General features: G+C 43.1%; 1 protein-coding gene across 1 annotated transcript in view; it reads left to right on the top strand.

The window, feature by feature from the left end:
* RMDN3 (regulator of microtubule dynamics 3) overlaps positions 1 to 19,146 on the top strand; it is a 66,154-nt gene extending 47,008 nt beyond the window's left edge. The window contains exons 8-14 of the mRNA XM_065402685.1: positions 1,049 to 1,124; positions 1,718 to 1,795; positions 6,687 to 6,785; positions 8,417 to 8,470; positions 13,625 to 13,705; positions 16,664 to 16,718; positions 18,342 to 19,146. Of these exons, the coding sequence (XP_065258757.1) occupies positions 1,049 to 1,124; positions 1,718 to 1,795; positions 6,687 to 6,785; positions 8,417 to 8,470; positions 13,625 to 13,705; positions 16,664 to 16,717 (442 nt within the window). The 3' untranslated portion in view covers position 16,718; positions 18,342 to 19,146. The remainder of the gene's footprint in view (positions 1 to 1,048; positions 1,125 to 1,717; positions 1,796 to 6,686; positions 6,786 to 8,416; positions 8,471 to 13,624; positions 13,706 to 16,663; positions 16,719 to 18,341) is intronic.
* Positions 19,147 to 23,102: the final 3,956 nt, after the last annotated feature.

Genomic DNA, 23,102 nt, shown 5'->3' with positions numbered 1-23,102 from the left:
TGTATGTTGCTGGCAGTGGCTGAAAGGAATTTGAAAAAGGAAGAAGCAGAAAAGAAGACAGAACTTACTTTGCATCATAGTTGGCACCTTGAAAAGTTAGTTCAAGCATTTGGAAGGGCAGGAGCAATAGGGGAAGCAAAGCTTTGCGACCTAAATTCGTCATGACTTTAAACAGAGATTCAAAAGATTTTTGTGACACAGCATTACGAACAACTGCCAGGATTAACAGCACCAAGGTTAGTTCAAGGAACTCGGACGGTAAGGTGAGAGGGTAGAGTATCTATCAGCATAGTTGAGCAAATAGAACTTTAGCTATTGAAAAATGGCTGCCAATGAAATTGTAATCTAGATTCCATCTTTTTTGTTAATTTGTTTATAAGAGGAGTCTAAAATTACTAGCTTCTTTACGGGACAGTTTTGGGGCATAAACTAAATGGCTTCATGTTAGCTATTAACTACACTAGCCTGAGCTTGGATCATTGAAAATGCTTGCTATCTTTGATTTCTAGGTGTGGAGGTGCTGTTGGCTAAGGGAGGTGGGCATACTTTTAAGAATATCTTTTTACTCAAAGTAGGATTCCATACCTCCTTCAGCAAGCTCCACTTCTTCGCTTGTGCATGGATAGTCATCCACCTAATAACGTGTTAGTGTTGCTATTCACTCTTCAGTTACCCTAGTGCCAGTATTTTGACACTGTTTAGTTGACAAGGGAAGAGGGAGCATGTTGTAAAATAAGTATGCTATTCTTCTTTCTTACATGGAGGAAATGTTGTCTGGTGGTTGAGAAGGGGACTCAAGTCAGGACTCCTGAGATCTAGTCACTGTTCTGCTGTTGAGTTGTTTGCACACCTTGGACAAGTCACTGATTCTCTCGTGCTTTTATTTCTCAATCTGGAAAACATGTATCATACTTCCCTTTTTCACAGAAAAGTTGTGAGGCTTAACTGATGTTTGTAAAGCCCTTTAAGATCTTTGGAAGGAAGTGTAAACCATTATTGGGAATTGTGACAATATGTGACTTTTTGTTGTGGACTTGTTTCTATGTAGGTATGCTATTCTTTGTGGCCAGTTCTCAGAACATGAAAGTATTCAGAAGCGTATTCAAGCTGGGTATGTTTTTAAGGTGAGTAAAGAGCAGCTGCTTCATATATGCGAGTTTTATTCAGAGCTGGCTTCTAGGGTGGGAAGCAAGGAAGATTGGTTTGGAATTTTATGTGCTAAATTATAAGAATCCAATGGAGGGATTCAAAAGGTAGGTGGCCTGAATTGTGGAAGAAAACTACAACAGTCCAGTCTTAGAGTTGTCCTGTGTGAAATGAGTGAGTTAAGTCAAGTCCAGTTTTTACTCTGCAAAATCTCACCACCACTTTGCGAAGAAGCTAAGGATTGAATGGGCACGGAAAAAGAAATATCCTTTCACCCGTGGTAGCAGCCCCTCTGCTTCCAGGCTAGGAGATGTTGGCAGAATAATGAGCGGGAGGCCTGCACTGTTGATGTCCATGCTGGTAGACAAATACATAACTTCAGTTTTTGAAGGCTATGAAAACAACATTTTTTGAGTTTACTATATTTGCTTAAAATAGAACTTTTCCAACCATGATTTTTATTCAGCAGTGGCACTTGCGTCACTGATTTCTCCCCCTCCCCCAATCTGTTTATGGACTACAATGATTTTATCATAAGTTAATTCTGTCTCTTGGCTCTGGTTTTCTTTAGGAACATGTTGATAAAGCAATTGCCCTGAAACCAGATGACCCCAAGTCTTACTATCTTCTGGGCAGGTGGTGTTACCAGGTAAATAGCTTTCTTCAGCCTGTACTCCTGATTTCCTGGATGTTCTAAATCTTATTATCTTTTTCTTCTCTGGAAGATGATCTTCCATTTACATGAAAATGATGGGGAATTCAATCCAACAGCCATAAGTCTTAGGGGAATTCTATTCAGTTGTTGAATTTGCATATTGCATTAGAAAACCCTAATACACCCTCACAGAAATGGCCTAGTTTCCTAAGTTCCCTGTTTGTACATATAGATTGAAAATTATCCTTATGGGAGGTCCAGGGCTTCCTATATTCAGTCCTGGAACAGTGCTAAAAAACACTAACTCCAGTGTGATATACTTGAAGTTCAGAAATCTTTCATACCGTAAGGACTACAAATGAATGTTCTCATATGATTGGCATCCCAGCTTGCAAATGAGATAATGCATTAATGTTTAAGGCCTGCCAGGGCACAACATACCTAACCATAGAATTTGTCATTCAGATTCCCATCTGAGTTATTCTTCCACTTGAATACCTGTGATTTAAGCAATCTTTCTCTCTAACTGCTAGCGCTATAAATCAATGCCTTCTACTATCTTACCACTTGGAATCCAAGCTTTTAATTGTTAAATCATTTTTTCAAAGCCGTTTCAAGCAGCTCATGAGAGCTCAGTTACCACAATCATGTGGGAGGGAATGTTGAGTGCAAATGCTTTCAAGACCAGTAGATATACCTGAGAGAATTCTGTGTGCCCCCCACCCCTCCAAAAAAAATTCTGCGCACAATAATTTAATTTTTTTTTGCAAATTTTATTTGTCAATAAATAAACATGGACGCTCCAGCATGGCAGTGGGGAGCACAGGCCACTGGCTGCACAGAGGTGGGAGATCACCTTGCAACCTCCCCAGACAGACTGTGCAGTGAGGCTGCACCTGACCCTGATGCAGCGCAAAGTCCATGTCCCTGCCCCAAAGGTCCATGTCCCGGAGTATGGGAGGAGGGCTGCAGGATGATCTCCCACCTCCTGTGTTCCCCATTGCCATGCTGGAGCCTCCACATTTATTTATTGACAAAATTTGCAGAATTTTAAAATATTGTGCACAGAATTTTTATTTTTTTGGTGCAGAATTCCCCTCAGGAGTAGCAGGTGAAGCAATTCACCAGGATTAGCAACCCTGCGCCTGGCGCACCAGGTGTGGAGGGGCTCTGTGTGGTAGGGTACCATATCTATTAAATAAAAAAAGAGGACCCTCCACCGGCCCTGGCCCCGCCCATTTCCCCGCCCCAACTCCGCCCCTTCCCCGCCCCCTCCTCCCTCCCACTCCCAGCCACGGGGAAAGGGCTGCCCGAGCGCTACCGGTTTCACGGTTTGCCGGGCAGCCCCCAGACCCTGCGCCCCCGGCCGGCGCTTGCCCAGCGCAGCTGGAGCCCGGGAGGGGAAGCGCCCAGCCGGGGGCGCAGGGTCTGGGGGCTGCCCGGCAAACCGTGAAGCTGGTAGCGCTTGGGTTTCGGGCAGCCCCCTTGCCTCCGGACCCTGCGCCCCCAGCCGGGCACTTCCCCTCCCGGGCTCCGGCGGTGCAGGGTCCGGAGGCATGGGGGCTGCCCGAAGCCGGTAGCGCTCGGGCAGCCCGGCTCTGTTTAAGAGCCGGGCTGCCCGAGCGCTACCGGCTTCGGGCAGCCCCCGTGCCTCCGGACCCTGCGCCGCCGGAGCCCAGGAGGCTGGGGTCCGGAGGCAAGGGGGCTGCCTGAAGCCCATAGCGCTCGGGCAGCTCGGCTCTTAAACAGAGCCGAAGAGTCAGGGGAGGAGCAGAGCCGCCATTTTCCCGGACACGTTCGGCTTTTTGGCAGTTCCCCCCGGACGGGGGTTTGAGTGCCGAAAAGCCGGACATGTCCGGGAAAAAGAGGACGTATGGTAACCCTACTGTGTGGGGCAATCTGGGTGCAGGCGGCTCAGTGAGAGAGTACGGGTTGGGGGGGGGGAGGAGAGATCTGGATGCACAGGGGCTGGTTGGGGGGGTTCAAGGTGCAGTGGCAATGGGACTCTGCAGGGGGGTCCAGGTAAAGGTGATTGTGGCTCAGTGGAGGGGGGGAGCCTGGGGGAGGGGGATTTGATGAGGTGGGGGTCCAGGTGCAGCTGGTTGGGGCTCAGCGGGGGGTGGGGAGGAATCCAGGTGTGGGGGGCTGTGGAGTGGTCCAGGAGCCTGGGGGTTGGGATTGTTGGGGTTTGAGTGCAGAGGGGCTTGACTGGGTGGGTCCGGATGCAGGGGGATAGGGCTTGGCAGGGGGTAGTCTGCAAGGGGTGGGGATCCGCATGCAGGGAGGGTTGGGGGATGGGAGAGCAGCTCACTGCATATTGACCCCTCCCCCTGCTGCTGAGGAGCAATGGGGGCAGGAAGCAGGGTCTGAGAGGTGTAGATTCAGTGAGGTTTCTGGGAGTGGGCCTGACCCAGCCTCGGCCGCTCCCATGCAGGGAAAGTACACTCCTCATCCTCTTCCAGCCCAGCCAGGACTAGCAGCTGAGCCCGGCGCAGGATAGGCGCCACCGGCTGGAGTGAGGCTGGGGAGGTCTGGGTTTGGGGGGTGCAGCTCAGTGGGGTCTCTGGGTGTGTGGGGGCTCCAGATGCAGGGGTGAGGCTTGGTGAGGTGGGGGTTCGGGTGCAGGGGGTGAGGCAGGGGGTTTCTGGTTGCTGAGGCTCGATGTGGGGATCTGGGTATGGGGGTGTACTTTACTTCCCCTTCTCTCCCCCCCGCCCCCTCCAGCTGCCACTGCTGCAGTGATTTACACCTCTGCCAGCTGCTCCAGGCTCCTAAAATGACACGCCCGTGCTGCTGGGGAGGGGCGCGTGACCGCTTTTAGGGCTTCCCCGTCAATCATTTTTCTGAAGGGAAGCAAAGAAATCTGCATTAATATGAATTCTGCACACACACAATGGTGCAGAATTCCTCCAGGAGTAAGTAGACCTTTTCCATGCACTGGTCCAGGACTAATGATCAAAAGTCGGGGAGTAGGATCCATGATATTAGAATGCAATTGGCTAGATTTCTTTTTAAAATAGAGCTTGGGGAATGGTGGCTCAGTTTGGCAAGGCCAGTTGTTCCTGCTGTTACAGAGTACTTGCCCTTTGCATCAGTAAAGAGCTTTTAAAGTACTTGCTGGACCTCTTCTTTCTTACCATTAATGTTGAGTGAAAGCTACTGACTTTCTTGCCTCTAAGCTTTGGTGATAATGATTACATAATTCTGCTCCCCTCTTTTTCCTCTGTATCTCTGCCAGCTGGCAGATAAACGCAATCACTTTGCTAAAAGTAATGCTTTCACACTGAAAAAAATCAGAATTCTGGATAGTTTCCTGCCCCTGAATCAGCTCTTTAATCATTGCAGGGGCCCTGGGAAGTGGAAGAGAAAATAGTTCAAGAAAAGCACTGGTTGCAGACTAGCTCATGCTCTTTCTTTTTCCCATGCTTTACTCCAGTAGAAACAAACCACCTCCAATCTAAGCACACATAGATGTGAGCAAGGATATTCCAGGGCTGGCCAAGGCTCCTGCATACAGTACATCTATGCATGTGTTTCCTCTGCCTCTGCTAGAAAGTGTTGCAGGTATTAGAAGCGTATTGGTTGCTTTATAATTCTCAAGAGGGCAAAGCTTGGAGTGAGATACTATCATTCAGTTTTAGTATCTATAAAAAGAAATAAGAGTTTGTTGTGACCATCCAATCCTTCATTTATGAGTTGGAAGTACTTTGCTATTGTTAAAAGTGAAATCACATTGACAATTCTAGCTGAGATAATTGGCGTACTTACTGCAGATGGGCTGCTGAAGTGTGGCTAACCTAGTTTGATTTTTTGATATCCAGAAGGAAATTCTGCCTGTACTGACATTCACACTCAGCCATATTACTACTCCTTGTTCTGTCCCCATCTGAAGGCTTGATCCCACTACCCACTGTCTGCTGTCTGTACTGTCAGTATTTCAAACGAGGCCCCTTTGTCTACTTATCTGAGCATCCTGTCTCATTGTCCTTCTTCCTGTCTAACACAGGTCCTGTGTCATTTAGCTCTAGTCTGTCTCGCTGCCTGTGCATTTAGGACAGAAGCTCTGGTTACAAAGATTTTGATCCTTTGGCACCAAGTTAATTACCTCTTCTGCTGGAGTTGCAAAAACATTTCCCCCCCTCCACAACATTCCCTTAATAGCCTTGATTTCTGCATATTGTGAGAGTCCTATAGTGGGGAAGATGTTTTCTGAAATAGCAATTCCTTGTTCTATGGAATTATAGTAGAGAGTTGTACGGCTGCTGGAGGCTTATTTCAGGTGGATAAGCGAGTTGGGAGCAGGACAGTGAGATTTCAGGGAGTAAGTACTATAACTATACTGCTGCCTGCTTTTCAGAGGGTGTTTGTTGGTGGAAAGACTTGAGCTTGCCTCTCGAGGTCTGTGTGTGTATGGTAAAGGCATACTCTGGTACAAGACTTAATCCCCCAATTTTTTTCTTTTTGGAGGGGGAGAACATGGGTCTGCTCTGGTGTGCAGGTGAGTCACCAGAAACAAATGTGGTTATAATAAGGTGATGATCGGATTTTAAACAGTCCAGAGAGCTTCCTAGCCATAGAAATCCAGTTGTGGGGACACATTTTATTCTGAGCCATATTTGTATCACTGTTAATTGGCCAAAACTGTAAAATGGTGGTAGAGGCAGGGGGGGAAGGAATGCAAGTTCTGCAGATGGATTGATTTGTGTACCTGGGCAGAGTCAGCTGATGTTAGCAAAAAGGTTTTGTATGTGACTTTGATGTTGCAGCAGATACTGTGGATATGAAAATGTCCCTGTATGCTTTGCATATGCTGTGTGAATTCCTAGGGATGCGTGCTGGCTACTGACTTCCTTGCTGATAGTTTCATGTTACTGTTTCTGTGCAGATCGCTCATCTGGGATGGCTTGAAAGAAAGACTGCTTCTGCCTTGTATGAAGCACCCCCTACGGCCACTGTCCATGATGCACTGCAGAACTTTTTAAAGGTACTGAAATCTGGGGGGCAAGGAAACTGTTAAATTTATAGCTCTAATACTTAAATGTTGCTGGAGACTGTATGATATGAATCAGTTAAACATACTCTCCTGATTTGGACTGTACTGGTATATAGTGCTTTTGAATACTCTAAAGAAGTATGTTGCAGAAATGCATGAACCGATTACTCTACAAATTATAGGTGGGGCTGGCAGCACTGCCTATTAAGGTTGCCCAACACTTCCTATTACACCTCCACCCCGATATAATGCTGTCCTCGGGAGCCAAAAAATCTTACCGCGTTATAGGTGAAACCGCGTTATATCGAACTTGCTTTGATCCGCCGGAGCGCGCAGCCCCGCCCCCTCCCCCCGGAGCGCTGCTTTACCGCGTTATAGCCGAATTAGTCTTATATCGGGTTGCGTTATATCGGGGTAGAGGTGTATAAGATCCTGTTTTTCAGTTGTTTATAACTCTGCTGGGCTGTAACTTTTCAGGCTGAAATTTTTCATGCTGGGTGTCTGCCTCAGGATGATTTTTTTTTTTTTTTTTTTTTGAAAATGTCATCCAAATAGGGTCCATTAATTTCTGAGAACAAGGCTAGGATAAAATGTATTTGCCCATTTAAAAAAAATCTGATTTGTGTTTGGCAAGCCCTCACACCCCCATGTTTTGGAACAGGGAATTGAAATTTGGCAAGGGGTGGCCTTTTGCCATCCCTTTAAAAATCTGTCCAAATTTATGTTCTAAACGTTTTTAAAAAAATCACAATTTGCACAGGCTCAGACTTACTGAAGCTTCATAGCTAAAAACTTAAGATTCCATCCACCACTCTGAGGTTGTTCCAGCTTGGGGCTGAGCAGGACTTCCTGTAATTGCAGATCTGGGCTGCTGCAGGCTGGGTCAGTTCCGGGTCCAGCCACCAGAACTGAGCAAGGCAGACAGCCTCTTTTGTGCTTTCATTGTCATCCATTGTCCCCCTCCTCACTCCCCAGCTTAAGTGGCATGGAGGAGGAAGCTGCCTCATTTGAATGAAGAAGGGACAAGGGCTTGAGCTGGTGGACTGGGTGGTAAATAGTTTGGAACCATGAGCTTGGGGGCTGGCGGGGTAGAGGGAAGAAGTGAGTTTAGAAGTTGGGGTGGGGGAGATTGGGACCCATGAGGGAGGAGACCGATCTGATGCGGAGTCAAAAAATTGAATTTTATCTTGTAATGCTTAAGCGCAAGGGGGATGAAGTAGGCCTCCACAGGCAATCTTAATTCTGGCGTTTCCTAACTTCTGAGCGTATGACTTTGCAACCTTATTGTTCTTTTTAATGTAGTTTTTTTTTAGTGTGTAATATTAGAGTAGGACACAAACGTTGCTCATTAAATCTCAGACACTTTGTGGAATTCCGAGGGGTGATCTGTTCCTAATTAAGTTAAATTGATATAAAGTACTCTTGGGGAGATTGCACCAATTTAACTCCATCTGTTTCTAAACAGATAAGTTAAATTGATACACAAACTGTGTGTAAGTCAGCCCCATGTGTTAAAGGCAACATTTCTGTTTGAGTTGTAATAAAAAACTGTTCAAATTGGGTCCTTCTGATATCCTATTGAATCCTCTCTCTTCTCTTCCCCCCCCCCCCCCCCTTGGTAGGCTGAAGAGCTGAGCCCAGGATTTTCCAAAGCAGGAAGGGTGTACATTTCTAAGGTAACCGGTCATTTATTACACTAGAGCAGTTAATTTTGTTCTCTTCAGCCTATATGCTTGTATGGCAAGGCGTGTGTGTAAAGCATTTGGAGGTCCATGGATGATAGATGCTGTAGAAATGCAAAGTGTTGTATATAAATATAATCACTTATAAGTTAATATTGTGTGTGTTTTTTTAACAAATGGGCAAGGAGATAGCAATTCATCTGGGGCAGGAGGATATGGAACTCTAAGCTGCTCTTTTTTTGTTGGTTATTTTGCCTTTATAGATCTTCCAAGGGGCACCCCGGTTACTTTACGCAGAATTTTTTCTGTTAAAAATTAACACTTAACTTCTGAGCCACATCTGTTCACTGATCCTCACATTTAAGCTGTGTGCAAGGAGAGAGTCAGGGAAAGAGTGAAATACCCAGTTTGACCCTCTTTTGCCAGCACGGATGGTAGTGATTAAACAGACCATGAATGTGCTGGCCTGAAGCAGAGGATCTGCTGATTTTGTTGTTGTTTGTGTTGAGGGAAATAACTGGTTTTGAATCTTTTAAATGCTAAAACTGATGCTTAGTTCCTTTGGCCTCCTGTTGGAGTCTAGGAAATATTTAAAGCCCAAACAGCTTTAGTAACAGCAGCCAGAGTGGGCGTAGCAAAGTGTAGCTGTAGTCATTTTCTGTGAAATCACTCTATTCCCAATTCCCAAAGAATGTAAATTTTATCTGGGTAGCATGCAAGTTTAAGGTTCGTTTCCCAGCCTGGAATGTATTAGCATTTGAAACTAGGTGAAGAGTTTATTTGACAAGAAAAGTCTATTTTATGAAACATAGAAAGTGATCTCAAACCAGGAAGGGAGCTAATAGGTGCTTAGAGGCCCTTGCATCTACCACAGTTCTGCCTTTGACATACCATGTCTGGCTGTATGTGCCTGTGTAGGAATGGAAATCATTATGTATCCCACTAGATTAAATTTCCCACCCGCAAATGAGTATCACCTTCAGTTTCCAAATCCTTTTAGTATTTACTAAAATGAAAATTCTTGTAGGTATTTTTTCCCATTTGCTGCCACACCAAGCCTGTATCTGTGCATATTCAAAATCCTCATCTTTCCTGCATGCCTCTTTTAAGAATAAAAACCACCACCACACTACTACTTCCATGCTTAATAGAAGGGGGCAGCAACTTTTGCACAGTCCCATAATTGGAAAATCTTATGCTTTACCTTAATTATTCAGTTAACATTTTAAGAGTTACAGGAAAAAATCTCATTTAGGGCTTTAATGTGGTTAAATTGTGACCTCCTGTCACAGATCCACAGGATCTGTGCTATGCCCCAGCTTTTAAATAGTCTCTTGGAGGAAACCCTCCAGTGTGCCAGACCTCAAGGAGTCCCACTTTTCCTTCAGGATAGGCCCTGCAACCTCACTGCTTCCTAGATTGAGCCTCCGGCTTCCAGAACTTCTGCTTCACATGGTGAGCTCTGTTCAGTGAATCCAACTGCGAGGGCATGTCTACACTACAAAATAGGTCAACTTACAGCCACCGCAGTAATTATTGCACTTTTTGTGTCGACACTACACCCCTTCTGTCGATGGTGCACGTCCTCACCAGGAGCACTTCCAGCGATTTAAGAGGGGAAGTATGGGGGCTGATACCTTGGGCTCTTGGCTCCCCGCAGAGCTCCCTGCCAGGAGCCTGGCTGCTGCTGGGACTCCCAGCTCCCCATGGAGCTGCCCAGCTGCCACCCAGGCTTTGGGCAGGGAGCCCGGCAGCTGCCTGGGGGGGAAGGGGGGAATCGCTGGGAGCCCAACTTGGGCACCCGCTAATTAGCTCTGCAGGGAGCTGAGAGCCCCCCCCCCCCCCCCCAGGTTGACAGCACAGCTGTGAGTCGGGGGGGGGCGGGGGTGTTATACAGAAGGGAACCTACCAGCGTTCCTTGTCAATTTCACGGCCATGGAGCCATGAAATTGACAAGAATAACAGCCAACAGCTGATGTAAGTAATGGAGTGTCTACACAGACACTGTATGGCCCTAACTACACCGGCATAAACCATATGCCTTTTTGGAGGTGGAGTTATGTCGATGTAGTAGGGCACTTATATTGGCTTATAATAGGGAGCAGGTTTAAAACAAATAAAAGTAAGTTCTTCTTCACACAGTGCACAGTCAACTTGTGGAACTCCTTACCTGAGGAGGTTGTGAAGGCTAGGACTATAACAGCGTTTAAAAGAGAACTGGATAAATTCATGGAGGTTAAGTCCATTAATGGCTATTAGCCAGGATGGGTAAGGAATGGTGTCCCTAGCCTCTGTTTGTCAGAGGGTGGAGACGGATGGCAGGAGAGAGATCACTTGATCATTACCTGTTAGGTTCACTCCCTCTGGGGCACCTGGCATTGGCCACTGTCGGTAGACAGGATACTGGGCTAGATGGACCTTTTGTCTGACCCAGTATGGCCGTTCTTATGGCTGGAGCAAGGCTGTAGTGTAGATGCTGACATAGGTCGACGTAAGCTGCCTTACCTCAACCTAACTTTGTAGTGTAGACCAGGCCCAAGATAGACACCTGGTAGAGACTTGTACAATCTTCAGGGATGAATGTGCCTCAGCAAGTATTTGCAGTGACATCCAAGCAGTGAACTGGAACCCAGCATTGGATGTCTTTAAGCTAGCACAGAGAAAGATTAAAACATAGTCCATTCTAGTCAAGCCAGAGGAATTCACCAGCCAAGTTGCATTGAACTCCATTTTCAGGCTCTGTCTCTGACTTCCTTAGTCAGTCCCAGCCTCTCCCAGAAACCAGCTCTCTTTTCCCCCACCTGACACATCTGTCCTTTTTTCCCCAAGCTGGGGTCTCTGCTCAGCTTCCCCGCTGAGAGCCAGGGAAATCCTCCTCCCTCCGGGTTGTTGGTGGTTAGGTGTCAGTGTTATGGTGATTGGGGTTTTCCATTGTTCTGTTGGATTGTCTACTGATATGGGTAGGCCTGGGCCAGTCCTTTTTCCATGCAGTCTGCTCAAACCGCACACAGACATTCCTCCCCTCCCCCATGTGTTGTAATCTTCCCTGAGAACAAACTTAATCCTTTTCCCCACCACCACTGGGTAGGAGTGCAAAGAATAGGAGGAAATTGTGGCACATGTAGGAGTCCTAAAAAATATTACAGAAAATTCCCACTTTGTCACACCTCCCCATAATGACTAGATTAACTGTTATCCTAATAAAACACACATGATGTTTCTGATAGAAGTGCTTGAGTTTAGAAGAGGGAATATTCTGAAGACACAACCTGCCAGAGAATTTGGTAGGGGTCCCAGTGTGCTTTGTCTCTTTCCTCAAATCCCACAATGTCTTCTTGAGTTGAATATCTGATCATAGGATTTCTAAATTAACTTGATATTTAATTACTTTGAATGAAGTAGAATTTAACTAAGGGGTCAAAATGCAGAAGAGGAAAAGAAACCTGCTGTGCATTGCTTTCTGAGACTCTGGACCAGGGGTAGGCAACCTATGGCACGCGTGCCGAAGGCAGCACGTGAGCTGATTTTCAGTGGCACTCACACTGCCCAGGTCTTGGCCACCGTTCTGGGGGGCTCTGCATTTTAATTTAATTTTAAATGAAGCTTCTTAAACATTTTAAAAACCTTATTTACGTTACATACAACAATAGTTTAGTTATATATTACTGACTTATAGAAAGAGACTTTCTAAAAACGTTAAAATGCATTACTGGCACGCGAAACCTTAAATTAGAGTGAATAAATGAATACTCGGCACCCCACTTCTGAAAGGTTGCCGACCCCTGCTCTGGACCTAATGCTGAGAATTGGAGCATTTTGGACAAGTATCAAACATGATACTTCCTGAATTCATAAATATGTAGCAGAATCTATCCATTGACAGTTTGTGTTCCTGAGTCCAAGCTTAAAAACAAAAACTTATGGCCCTTAACTATTTTAAAATGTGAACTATAATTAAAGATGCCATTAAGTTTAAGAGCCTGAAACAGTAGCTCTGAGAGGTGTGAACTGACCCATCAATCCCAATGGAGTGTCCGCTCTTGAAACTAATAACAAACATCAGCATTGCTAACTTTCACTGCTGATGCTGTGTAGCAACAATCTCTCTAGATAACATGCATGTCCCACAATCTCAAACTGCCTCCCATTACTCTCTGGGAGCTAGAAGTTCAAATGTCGCTATCCAGCTGCCAAAGCCTCCAGCTTTCCTCCATGACAATTTCTACAAGGCAGTTAGGAGTTATGGGCATAAATATGTAGCACGAGAAAAATGAAAATTATGGGGCAGTGTAAAAATAACTGAATTTAATTGAGAACTAAAATCAGAAGGAATTGTATACTAATTGCATTAGTCACCTATTAAAAATTTGAAATTTTTATTAAAATTACCTGAAGCTTCTCCAGAATATGTTGTAAACTAATCTAGAGCACTACAGAACCTCGAGGGCTCTGCTGCAGAATTTAATTCCAGCTTGCTACATAATACAGAGGGTCCAGAACATGGCTTCTCTTGCAGTCAGCATTGGAAAGAGTTGCCCCACTTGCTTAGATGGGGTTAGAGTTCATTTTAAGAAAACTTGGGCCTGCTTATGCCAATGGGATAACTGTTTTTGGTGCTGTTGAAGGTGGGGGAAGGAGGTTTAGAAAGTCTAATTTTAAGTCTGTCAAGTTTGACAGTAGGTGTCAGAGCTTGGAATTGAATTTGAGACGCTTGTTTCCAGGCTGTTGAAGACAAAGGCACGTGATAAAATGACACACTTACTCTGTAGGTATGGGAGTCCATACTGCACACTGGCTATCTAGGTGACTCAAGGAATAGTGAGAACAGTGAGAAAAATAGATGGTATATTTCTAGATAAGAACAAGGTCAGGGAAATGGTGCCCATATTGGGGGAGGAATAAGGGACTGTAAAACTACCTATCAAAAATAAATTAATTATTTTGTGACGTGGTATCGTTTATAGTGCTTTGCATGAAGGGGTCTACTGGAAAGATGGCAGAGCTGAATTGCTGAATGTAGGTGTTTGGCAGGTGTGAAGAGCCCTTTTCATCAATTACAAGCTGGCTTCTCCAATCCCTCAGAGTTGCTGACTGACCTCTATTTTCCTGTTTCTTGACACTTCTCACTATTGCCATTTTTCTTTACAGTGCTACAGAGACCTGGGGAATAACTCTGCAGCTGTTCAATGGATGAATCTGGCTTCAGAGCTGCCAGTTATCACAAATGAGGTAGCAATTTCTGCTCTTTCTCGCTGACACTCCAATATGATCATGTAACAAAAAACCCTTTAAAACTTAATTTTAGATCCATCTATAGATTTTTATATGTATTTGACCTCTGGGATCAGATGAGTGATATTGAATAAATGTTCTATCCATCTGTGAAATTGGTAATTTGGTAAAATTAGTCACTGGGCAATTTTATGAGAGATCCAAATGGGTAATGTGATGGCCAAGTGATTATATGGAAATATTGTTTTGAATATTTATTGCCTAAGCCCTTCAGAATGTTATGATGGACTCCCATTAAAATCAGCTTTTAAACTAACAATAATTTGGGTGGTAGTAACTTATTAAAAATTTGGAGATAATTCTTATTTTATAGTATACAAAGTATGTTTAAGCAGGCTTAGACATAAACTTCCTCAAACCCTATCTTTGAGCACTTCTTATTTAAGTGTATGGCAAACTTTAATCTATGCTAAAACTTCACACACTGTAGTCCACTAGTGAACTTTCTCTTTAAATTGTATGCTTTTGTGAATTTACTGCTGGTAAGAGTTGATGGGTTGAGAGCCCTGGAGACTGAAGTTCACAGAAAGATACAGCAAAAGTTCCTTGTGCGTGTGTATACCTCAACCCTGATTTGGAGAGTTGGGAGAGAGGTCTCTAAGCTTGCTCATTTTGTCTTCATCTTCACCTTAGCACAGACACTTGCCTTTTCATTGCACATAGTTTCAGAATTCCCCAAGTGATCAAGCAACATAATGAAAGCCATTGAGTGGTTGATACTGTATCCAAGTATGGCTGTCCTAGTAGCTTTAGCAAACTAAAAACTACCAGAAAGAACAGTTGGCAAAAAAAAAGGTGGAAATACAACTTAGTAACTTTAGGTAAGCTTCCATGACCATTAATATTATCTGACATATAGAATATGTTAAATACCTCAGGCATGGGAAGACATCTGTATCTTTTAAATTTTAGCAGATGGCATGGTAGGAGATGTATATCACACCATATTTACTTATATATATGTAAAAAAAAATTCAGGTCTTTATAACTTTGATTGTGTCTCACCCTTCTCTGTCAAATGTGGCTAGCCTCTGAAAAAAGGACTATGTGAGAATGGCACGGTGGGGCTCCCTGTTTTCCATATGAATCTTTCCAGGTTACAAGTTTAAAAAAAAAAAAAAAAAAAAAGCCCAAAACCTGTTGGTCGATCTACTGCTAATTCAACTTGGAATTCAAAAGTTAAACAGAGATTTTTTTCCTCTTTATGATGGGTTATGATACATTCCATTTGGAGGATCTTGCTATAATTGTTTTGATGATACACAAATAGAATAGAATCCATCTCACTTTCCTATAGCTGTCTCTGTTGGCTTTGCAGTGCTAGCAGCTGTAAAAATGTATTTTTGTCATTAAAGTAGATATGACTGAGTACTACAACAACAAAAAAGCAGATCTGAATAACATGGTGCCTTTTTATATAGCTTTCTCATTATAGCCACAATTCAAGTATCACTTGATTGCCATGCATTTGAGACAACAGACAGAGGCGTAGCAAGCGCCCTCCATACCCTCCGACCGGAGGGGGCCCCTAAAAGTGGCAAAATAAATACCGCATTCCAGTTTCTGCATTGTAAGGGGCCCCGCCCGGACATATGTTCGGAGGGGGCCACGTTCTTTGTTGCTATGGCCCTAACAACAGATGAAACTGAACTGGTAGGCTAATATCCTCCTTTACACTGGCTTGACAGTAACACCCTGCCTACTGTGTGGTGAAATACAGTTATGGATGGGAATTGCCAATTTATTACTGTTAGTCCAGGACTGATCAGAAACTCCCCAAATTACTTGTAATCAGATGTTGTTTACATCATAATTATCAAAAATGTAAGTAAAGTAATCTAGACAAGTCAGCCAGATCTTACTCCTTCATTCTCTGTATTATTGAATAAACACTGACATGTAAGGCAGCATTGTAGAAGTATGTAACTTTTGTTATGACACACACAGTATTTTAAAATCTGTCATTAGACTGTGTTGCTGTAGCCAAATTATTCGGCTGGAGTTCAGGCCGCAGGTAGGCAGGGAGTCTCAGCCAACCATCTGCAACATGCTGACTTGACAGTGCTGCCACCTCCAGAGCATTATCCATTACTGCATGAAGGTACTCAGCTGCTAAATATTGCCAAACTGAAGGAAACCGGGGTATCAAATTGTGAATTCCAGAATGTGAACAGGAAATGGCCATATTCTGCCAAATGAGTAGCTTCCTCAGCTCAAGTTCCTCTGGACAGAACTAGGATGAAACATTTGTTAACTGGAAACAGGAGATATTCCAAAAGAATAAGCAGTATATTGGAGGAATAAAACTTAATAAGAAAAGCAGGGGGGTTTCAGGAAAGAGACAAAATCAAGGACTTGTGAACATTTACTTCCCTTTTCTGAGATGGCATAAAGAAAAGAGCAGCATGCAACAAACAGGAAAACAAGGGTCTAGTAAGGCGGTCCAGATAATATTTATATAGTGGCTTTCATTTTTAATGTAATTGCACACATTCATCCTCTTCACCCCATAAAGTAGATAGGTAACTTCATCATACTGATGGAGAAACAGAGGCAAAGAGGTGAAGTGGCTTGCCCAGTTCAACAAAGAATCTGCATGAAAGCCAAGGTTAGAACTCCAGAGTTCCTGGTTCACAATTCTGTGCTTTCAGAAGTGAAAAAGAAATAAGAAGGAAGACTTCCTCTTACTGCTTGGAAAACCTGAATAGAATTTTTAAAACAACTATAAAGACCCGTATCAGGTAGGAGAAGGGATATGAGAAATTTGCTTTAAAAAAAAAAAAATAGTTTAATAAGAAAATGAAACCAAGTGAGTAACCTTTAATTTTGTAAATGGGACTGGATTAAACCCACTGGCCATTGTGATGTTTATCATTTCTTTCTTTGCTGTCTCAGGATGAAAAAATCAAGAGGGAGATGGAGGAGATGCAAGGAATCTCAGAAGAATAAGGTTGTGTTTTTTTTTTTTTTTTTTTTTTTTTTTAAAGAGCCCAGTCCTCTGATAACTGTGGTGTGGACAGGACAAATTACAGTCTAAAGGATTTCACAGTCTGGACAACCTTGGATTGGGCTTCGTGGGCAAACCACAGATCTTACAAAGAACAAACCAAACTGCAGTTTCAACAGCACTTCCCTGAGGAGTTAAATCTTGGCAGAGACTCACAGGACTAAACTCTAATTCTGTTCATCTGCCTGCCTGTTGCACCAGATATAGTCTAATGAATCAAGCGCTTGACCTGTTCAGTGCAGCAGCCATCAACTTGATTGGATTTTAGTTGTTTCCTGTATGCCTTTGATTTTCACATTCATCCACGTACACTTCCCAAGAAGTATTTATTGCTCAACTTCTACCGGGCGAGGACATAAACCTGTGAAGTTCAAGATGTGATGGGATCCTGTGCTCTAATTAATAAAATGTCACAGGCATGGTTCTAGTGTGTTATGAAGGCTGGGAATCAACAGCCACCCTTAGCTATGCCTATATTTCTTTATAGTTAGTGACAACCATTGCTAATAGGCAGAGTGGAGAATGTCAATCTTTCCCTACTGCTGAGCTCTTTGATTGCTCATGGCTTTTTCAGCAAAGGTTTCTTCAGTTGAGAATCCAGGGTGGGCCTGGCAACCCACTTTCACTTTTACTACTTAAACAATATTAACACAGTCTGGAGTTACACATTGGACACTGGCATAGCTGATAAAATACAGGCCTGACATTTGTACAGAGGCTTCAACAAGGTACAGGGTAAAGCCATTGTGCTTGGTGTTTTATTTTCCATTGGTTCTAGCTGCCTGCTGTACTGAAGACAGTGAGGCATTCTTATTTTCCATTAAACCTATGGCTTGAAGTGGGCAGTGACATTAGATCATAAGAAAGGGCAATTACAAAGAAACCATAATACCAAAGGCAAGAGTTTTGCTCAGACTCTTCTCACCTCCCTCTGAAAACATCAGTGATGCCCAGAGCCCACTCCTGTTGTCTCTTTGCAAGTTCATCTGGCTAGTTAGTGGTTTTAGTCATCAAGGTAAAACCAACAATACTCATCAACATACGTCTAGAGATTAACATCATGGGACCAATGCATCTGCTTTCAGAGATGTTCTTCAGAAATAAGGACTTATGTTAAAGAAACGTATCACTGCCATAAGAGACCAAGTGATAAAATCTTAAACTTGGAACACAAACTGGATTTTCTTCACTCACCAAAAATGCTAATTTTTTAATCCAAGTGGACGCTTTCAGATTCCTTAATTGTGAAAGTTCGATATCTTCTGCACTCATCTAAACCTTACCTACCTGATGTAAAGAAGTTTAGGAGTTGCAGAGGCTGTTCATTATCTTTATGAAGCACTTGCTGCAGAAGGAGAGGAACCACATGGCAAAATTGACAGTTTGGCACAAATGCTTTCCACCTCATTCTGCTAGATAACAAATTCAAAGTATAATCAAAATGACACTTTGGGCTGGGAGGGGGGTATCAAGCTAACCACTAATATTTGTTCCAGTCAGTTCCAAATAGCAGAAAGTTTTGGGTTGTTTTTTTTCTCCTCTAACACTTTTTTTTTTTTTTTCCAGAGGACAACACAACTCACCTTGTTCTATGCACAGCAATTTCTCCCAGGAATCTAACTGGGCTTCCTCATACCTTTTTAAAAAATTTTTATTTTAGCTGGCAGCTATCTGTGTGTGGGCATTAAACACTTTATTACATGTTATAGAATATCATGTCTGATTTGCTGTAGAGTGGGATTACAAGACCAAACATTTAAGCTAATTACACACCATCTAATAGAAAATGAGATCTGATTGCCTTTCTTAACCACTTATACATACGTATTAGGGGGACATTTCTCGGTGGGGGTGGACCTTGGCTGAGTTTTCCCTGGTCCTGTTAGGAATCAGAGCCTGACAATTCACCATCCTCTGTGGAAGAGGAATCAGAGGACTTCTAGATCTTTTAAGCTTTTGCGTCTCCTTTTTAGCGTTTGCTTTTTTATTTGCTTAGAGAGCGTACTAGCTCCATCACAGCTTTAGTGAGGTCTTTTTGCAGCTAGCTTTCCCAAGGGCCTGAAGTCCCCTCTCAAGATTTTTGAGTCCTCGCCTGCTGGGTCGCATTCCCCCAGGGAGGGGAAATGCTTCCAGAGTCCTGACCAAATTGGGAAGCAGGGGGCTGTTTGAGCCCTGCTGCTTTTCCCAGGCTACTCAGGACCCATTTTAAGATTGGGGGGGGAGGGGATTCGTGATCCTGTAAGTCTCACTTCCCTGTTCTCCACTTACCCCCTAAGTCAGCTGATTGCGGTCCTCTTCATCCTGCCCAGAGACACCTGGTCCATTATTCCCGTGTTAGTTGCAGCTGCTCTGGTGGGTAGGATCCTCATGCCTGATTGACTCAGGGCAAGTCCCGAGGCGGACTGTCCCAGATCACAGCTGGAGCACCGTTTGGATATCATACTGTGCTTTTTTAGGCTTCTTTGTCATTCCTAAAAGGTGCTAAGGAGCTAGAAGGGAGGCGCTGCAGTGGAGGTTCTGGGTGAGTTCTAATACCGGAGTAAAAACTGGCCCGGGGAGAGGAGGGGGATTGGGAGAGAGAACACCGCTCACTGCTGCTTCCAAAAGTTAGTTTAAAAAAAACAAAAACAAAACCCTTTTAGGCAGATAAAAGGCAGGAGCACTGAAGCTGCTGTCCACATGCTGCCATGAAGGCAGAGTCTGGGCAGAAGTGTAAGTTTTCAGCAAATCTCCAAATAGTTAAATGTTATGACAAATTCTAGAAGAGAAGACTTTAGAATTATTCAGGTTTTGAAAGCATGGACCCACCAAGAGAATATTTTAGTTCAGATGATGTCTACTTGTTTCTAAATAGACATGAGAATACAATTAAAATTGGAAACTGCCAATTGAGCTGGTGAAGTGAGATTAATGAGCACCTAATTAACTGCCCCTTTCTCCATTCTACTCTCTGAGCATCCATTCTGGATGGATGGTATTTGAATGTATGTGCAGTTGGGCCCCAGTCATGCTTCCACTCAAAACTGATGGCAAAACTCCTATTAAATAGGAGTAGGATTGGGTGACAAATCTGAGGAATTGTCACAGATTGAAGTGTCATTAGAGGAGGTTTTTGGAATTAATTGATAAACTTAACAGTAACAAGTCACCGGGACCAGATGGCATTCATCCAAGAGTTCTGAAAGAACTCAAATGTGAAATTGCGGAACTATTAACTATGGTTTGTAACCTGTCCTTTAAATCAGCTTCTGTACCCAGTGACTGGAAGATAGCTAATGTAACGCCAATATTTAAAAAGGGCTCTACAGGTGATCCTGGCAATTACAGACCTGTAAGTCTAACGCCAGTAACGGGCAAATTAGTTGAAACAATAGTTGAAACAATAGTAAAGAATAAAATTGTCAGACACATAGAAGAACATAAATTGTTTGGGAAAAGTCAACATGGTTTCTGTAAAGGGAAATCATGTCTTACTAATCTCTTAGAGTTCTTTGAAGGGGCCAACAAACATGTGGACAAGGGGGATCCAGTGGACATAGTGTATTTAGATTTCCAGAAAGCCTTTGACAAGGTCCCTCACCAAAGGCTCTTACGTAAATTAAGTTGTCATGGGATAAGAGGGAATATCCTTTCATGGATTGAGACAGGGAACAAAGGGTAGGAATAAATGGTAAATTTTCAGAATGGAGAGGGTCAGTCAGAATTTTCAGAATGTTCCCCAAGGATCAGTCCTAGGACCAATCCTATTCAACTTATTCAGAAATGATCTGGAAAAAGGGGTAAACAGTGAGGTGGCAAAGTTTGCAGATGATACTAAACTGCTTAAGATAGTTAAGACCAAAGCAGACTGTGAAGAACTTCAAAAAGATCTCACAAAACTAAGTGATTGGGCAACAAAATGACAAATGAAATTTAATGTGGATAAATGTAAAGTAATGCACATTGGAAAAAATAACCCCAACTATACATACAATATGATGGGGGCTAATTTAGCTACAACTAATCAGGAAAGAGATCTTGGAGTCATCGTGGATAGTTCTCTGAAGACGTCCACGCAGTGTGCAGTGGCAGTCAAAACAAACAGGATGTTAGGAATCATTAAAAAAGGGATGGAGAATATCTTATTGCCCTTATATAAATCCATGGTACACCCACAAATAAATTTGTTAGTCTCTAAGGTGCCACAAGTACTCTTGTTCATCTTGAATACTGTGTACAGATGTGGTCTCATCTCAAAAAAGATATACTGGCATTAGAAAAGGTTCAGAGAAGGGCATCTAAAATGATTAGGGGTTTGGAACGGGTCCCATATGAGAAGAGATTAAAGAGGCTAGGACTTTTCTGCTTGGATAATAGGAGACGGGGGGTGGGGACATGATAGAGGTATATAAAATCATGAGTGGTGTGGAGAAAGTGAATAAGGAAAAGTTATTTACTTGTTCCCATAATATAAGAACTAGGGGCCACCAAATGAAATTAATGGGCAGCAGGTTTAAAACAAATAAAAGGAAGTTCTTCACACAGCGCACAGTCAACCTTGCCTGAGGAGGTTGTGAAGGCTAGGACTATAATAGGGTTTAAAAGAGAACTAGATAAATTCATGGAGGTTAAGTCCATTAATGGCTATTAGCCAGGATGGGTAAGGAATGGTGTCCTAGCCTCTGTTTGTCAGAGGGTGGAGTTGGATGGCAGGAGAGAGAGATCACTTGATCATTACCTGTTAGGTTCACTCCCTCGGGGGCACCTGGCATTGGCCACTGTCAGCAGACAGGATACTGGGCTGGATGGACCTTTGCTCTGACTCGGTATGGCCATTCTTATGTTCTCTGTTATGTAGAATAGATCTTCAAGTAACCAAGGAGTAGATCAGCTCCTTGTATGCCCCTGTGATATGCTGTAGTTCATGAGGAGACTTGCACAAACGTAGCAGTGAGTTAAAGGTTAGGCAGGCAGGGATTGATGTTAATACCAAAATCTGAGAGGTTTTCTTTTCCTCCATTGGTTGAATGTTGAGTTGGGTCTTGTGGGGTATTGGGTAGAATGCCTTGAAAAAAGACATGTAAGGAATATTGGGCAGTGTGACTAAACTTATTTTAGCTTTGAGAAAGCTTAAATCTCTTCATTGAATGGGGAGAGGGCAGTAATGAAGTTAAGGTAAGGGGTGTTCTTTCCTCTTTCTGACATTTTAGTGGGATCTCTAGTTTTTAGATTACTTCAAATGATGAGTGGTGTCTTCTCTTTACCCCTTATTTCATCCCTCCATTTTTTGTTTGTGAACATTTACTCTAGGCTTTCTATGTATTTCGTTCCCTGTTTCAATTGCATTTGTTTCCTTTAAAAAAAAAATAATAATCTTGGGGTCTGGAATTCCATTTTAATTTAATTTTACCCATTGTGCTTTTTCATTGGGAACTTGAAGTTCAGGGCTGCGATATTCAGGTGCATGTACAGGGAAGATTTCCATTGGAAGCTCCACTTCTGGCTTAACAACTGGATGGAGACTTGAATTCAACAGACACTATTTTCTAGTCAGATATGTTTGCTGGAAACTAATTAATGTGGCTTTAAGAACACGAGGAAAGGAGATGGTAAAGTCTGCAGTTCTTTTCAAGCTCAAAGGCTCTATTTTTGCTGTTTCCATCCTGACCATCTTTCGCAATGATCCTTGGTATGCTATGCTGGGGATCAAATGAATATTTTTAAACATTTTAGCTTTCTGTGTTTCTTACTGGTTACGAATAAGATAAATCTGATGGAGGAATGCAGTTTCAATTCTAATGAACAGCATAGCTTTCAGATTGATGTGGTGAATCATGGAAGTTTAATTAAAAACACACTCTTAACAGTGCTGTTTGGGATTTTTAGTTTAAGCAACTAAATTTTAAGTAGTCTTTTGAGAGGATAAACCTAAAATAATCTGACAGAGATTGGCTTTTATATGCATGCAGGGAAAGGCAGCAGGGTTTATTCCTCCTGTTAGAAAGGGGGATGCACTTTAACAGCCTCAGGTAAACACAGAGCTTGTTTTGGGTTTCTTTGATTTTTACGTTTGCACATGTTTTACTGACCAGTCCTGGATGTTACTGTTAATTTCATGAAGTTGACTGCACCGTAAACATTCCAGGGCCATAAGAGACAGGAGATTTGGATGAGTAAAAGTTAATTGAAAGACACTTCACCCTGCTGACTTTGGAAGCCTTTTTCCAAGATTTATTACAGGAATCAGAGATGAGAATTATTTTTCCTGCAACTCGTCTTGTGTTATTTTTATGGCATATCTGTCTGTGGTTAATTGATATTCTGTTAAAGAATAATTGCGAAATTACC

This window comes from Emys orbicularis, chromosome 4 (assembly GCF_028017835.1).
Source record: "Emys orbicularis isolate rEmyOrb1 chromosome 4, rEmyOrb1.hap1, whole genome shotgun sequence".
NCBI lineage: Eukaryota > Metazoa > Chordata > Testudines > Emydidae > Emys > Emys orbicularis.
The sequence above is the reverse complement of the archived record's forward strand: the minus strand, read 5'-3'. Positions and strand labels throughout refer to the sequence as shown.